The following is a 3,819-nucleotide window of genomic DNA, read 5'->3' on the forward strand; positions in this document are numbered from 1 at the left end:
AATCTTTCTATGATTTACATTAACTGTGTTTTCACCATGCTTAGTAGGACAACATTCAGAAGTTTCAGTGGCCTTTAATTATTTTATTTTATAAAACACTGATGGCATGACGTTTACTTAGGTCACCTGGAATTAAAAGTTTACGTTAAATCAGTTGTAGTTTTTGAGTTAATCTTTGTGATAGCTCTGCATTTAAGAATAGCTGGATTGTTTCTTTTGTGCTGAGCAGGTTTAATTGTGTTGCATTCTTTTTGGATTCAAGCAGTTGTACGTATCAAGTAAATGGGCATAAAAGATTATGATGATCGTATTTAACAAACTAAAGCTGATGTTCTCCATGCTAATTAAGGAAAGGCGTTCAGGAAAAATCAGTTGGTCCTTTGACAGTGTATTTCATTCTCAGGCCAAGCTTTTCCATGGGACTTTTAATAATGGTGTTTTAAGGATTATTTTTTTTTCCCTTCTCCAGCTTCTAGAGAGTTCCAGGCTTCTCTCCAGATATGGGGACTGTTTCTTCAGGCTTTCTGGTTGAACTGGCAGCTCAGAGACAGCTTGAAATACTGGGTTGGGTTTATAAATGAGATAATCCTCTGTGATGATACAACTGTTTCATAGAAAAGCTGTGCGCTGCAGAGAAATTGACTGAGAGAGTTCTAAACCATCAATCTCTTTTGAAAAGCATTAAATAATTGAAAGACATGTTCCTTTTAACGATTTAGAAAATTAATAGAATACTGTCAGTAATACTGAAAATAACTTTTTTTTTTCCCTTTTGCTGTGAGCATTAAATAGAAATACTGTTTGCTCTAACTCTTCAGAACTGGAGGCATACGCAGGTGTCATCAGTGCCTTACGTGCACAGGGAGACCTTACGAAAGAGAAGAAGGATCTTCTTGGAGAACTCTCTAAAGTGCTTAGGTAACCCTGACCTTTTTTAAATAAGAACCTGTTTTCTTTTAAGATGTTGCGTGCTTTTTCTATCACTAGTATCACAAAGCATATTTTAATTTAGGGAAGTAATTCTCCATCTGGTGGAGGTTTAATTCCTATTCCGCTTTGAGTTTTTGATAAGGAAAACAACTGTGTTCTTGTGGTTGAAGCTTTACTGGTTTGTTAGTGTTTTGTGAGATACTGAGTGTTAAAAGGATTACAGCTAGCTCATGAGTGGGCACTAGCTTGGAGTTTCATCAAGGTAGGGCTTCAAGGTCTTTGGGCCCATGTTACCTCAGGAAAGAATGCTGCATGTTCTGTGCAAATTTTTCTACCATATGCTTTAGATTTATTGCGCTCATTAGAAGTTTGGTTTTGAACTGTTTTGCAGGGGTACCCTGTGGACAGTAATGTTCTTTTCATTTTTCAGTAATATTTTTGAACAATAATACATTGATTCTTTTTCACTGTCATAGCAAAAGTTAAGTGACAATCTCTTAAACGTAAATGCCTGTTCCCTTTCGTCTCTTGAGTAGATTATTCATAAGTTTAATTTTAGCTAGAAGTCTTAGATAAATGTTCATGTCTTCCTCTGACTAAAATATATTGCTGGTTTTTTTAATAGTATTTCAACGGAGCGACATCGTGCTGAAGTTCGGAGAGCAGTAAATGATGAACGACTAACGACTATTGCACACAAGTAAGTTACAGGTCATTTTCTATGCGATTTCCAAGAGTACCCTTTGGAAAATCCATTATGCCTTAACTGGATGATAGAACTTTGAAGATTGATGGTGGCTTAAAGAACAGTAGTTAAAACAGTGTATGGGTGAAGGAATGACTGTGTGAGATTTACATTGAAGAGCTAGAAACAGTTATTTAGTGTCATTGCATTTTGGATCTGACAGCATCCCATTCACTGTAGAAGTACAATATAAGAAATGGGCATTGCCATGAAGAGCTTTCTGTAAGAGAGACCAGAAGAAACAGTGGAGAAAATAGAGAAATCCAGTAGCAGGATTTTGTTAGTTTTATTTAAATCCATTTACGAAAGGTTATATTAAAAGGGGTTTAACTATGTAGAAAGACAAAAAGAGGAAGGGAGCTGGCAGAGATTAGTGAAAAACAGTGTATCAGCACAGAGGGGGAAAAATGGTCAGAGTGAATTAACTGCAGCAAGCTGATGACACCAGTGTCCACTGCTCTCTGTGTGGTGCAGCCGCTGTGCTGACATCAACTGAGCTTGTTACTCCTTGTGTTTGCTTTCGTAAGCTCCACATGATTTGGAGAGGTGGAGAGAAGCAAGAGGGCAAGTGCTTACATATCTTTGATAGTTACTTAATAGTCTTACTATTAAAGCCAGATTGTAAGTATTCTTCTTTTTTTCTTTTCTGTGTTACAACCATTGATCTTTAAGATTGACTCCTGTAGTTTAGGTGTTATGGGGAGAAAAAGAAATGAAGTCAGCAATTGTTTGATCTGAGACTTGCCAAAAATTGGTATACTATTTTAGTGCTGCAGAAGAACATTTGACATGTTAGCGTTAACTTTTCAAGTTTAAAGAGTTAGAAATGAGCTGTTTACCAAACAAAAACCTCTAAGTTCCTTACGCTTCTTTAAAGGGGAAAAAATAATGGAAAATAAGCATTTAACTGTCAAATCAGGATTCTTTTCTTGAATAAAGTTTCCTTTTTAAGTAGTAGTTCTGTCTTTAGCATTTTACAGAACAAGCATAAAGTTTGTCCTGAGGTGTTGAACTTCAGACGGATGAAATACTATAACCCAGACAAGGTGCAATTGTGAAGTGCTGCATCTCTTTATTTTTCCTGTGGTAATTATTTGTAAGTGATGGTTGGTAACATAGTAATTGACTTAAATAATTCTTTAACTCATTAGGAAAGCCAGCGTTGCTAGCTTTGCTATATGCCACATTTGTAGTCTTATTTTTGATTTTAAAAACGTATTTTTACCTCAGCTGATGTAGCTCTGCTTATACTATATGAATATGTATGGAGAACGCTGAAGCGTGTCAGGATTTAACGATGGAGCAGATCCTTTGCATTTTACAAACTAATTTTGCTGCAACTTGCTTGCAATAGTTCATGTGAGAAGTTGTTTTTCAGAATATATTAATACATTAAATGGGTTGATTTGCTTAAGAACATAACAGCATTGAAAAATAATTTGCCATTTTGGTTTTGCTGTTTTGACAAATGACTCATGTAAACCAGTCATAAGCAGAAACACTTCTCCATCTAGATAAGAACAGCATTTTTCTGAACCATTCTAGTTTGTGTGTAAGTACTGAGGTTAAGAGAAAATGAGAGCAGCAGGCTGTTGAGGAAGAGGCACAGGGTGTATCTAAATAATTTAATGTTCTGTTACTTTGGGACTACTTTAATAAGTCTGAGAAACTTTTCTGTTCAGGTGAAGCTAGATTTGCATTAGAAGCCAAGGGTTTCCCTGTAGCATAATAGATTTCAGTAGTGTTATGGAATCTATTGGATGTCTAAATATTTTTTGTCATCCAGAAGCTGAGTGTGTACCAACTCTACCTGAGTAGTAGCTAATCTAGTATGGCGGTTTTGAACATGACATCCACGGACATCTGGCCCTTTAAGGGCTCTGTAAAACAAAGCAGTAAAAGAGGCAACTTGAAAATTTTCTATGTAAGGATTTTTGTATCTAGTGGGAAAGATGTAGGGGCTTTCATGAAATGAAGAAAGTTGAAGATTATTGCTCTACTATGTGTTTAGAAACTGCGTTTTAAACTTTTGCTGCTGAAAAAGGGCACTTAAATAAGAGTGCTGAGTGTTTTGGAAACTGAGCAGAATATACCTACAGAATGTGCATTTCTGTTTAGTATGTCTGGACCGAATAGCTCTTCCG

The 3,819-nt window shown here is 36.1% G+C and overlaps 1 protein-coding gene across 1 annotated transcript in view; it reads left to right on the top strand.

Annotated features, from left to right (window-relative positions):
• LOC104539416 (chromosome unknown open reading frame, human C11orf30) overlaps nucleotides 1-3,819 on the top strand; it is a 38,051-nt gene that overhangs the window by 2,772 nt on the left and 31,460 nt on the right. The window contains 2 exon segments of the mRNA XM_010182933.1: nucleotides 819-918; nucleotides 1,556-1,707. Coding sequence (XP_010181235.1) covers nucleotides 819-918; nucleotides 1,556-1,707 — 252 coding nt within the window.

Source organism: Mesitornis unicolor, unplaced genomic scaffold (assembly GCF_000695765.1).
Source record: "Mesitornis unicolor isolate BGI_N332 unplaced genomic scaffold, ASM69576v1 scaffold28214, whole genome shotgun sequence".
NCBI classification, from domain to species: domain Eukaryota; kingdom Metazoa; phylum Chordata; class Aves; order Mesitornithiformes; family Mesitornithidae; genus Mesitornis; species Mesitornis unicolor.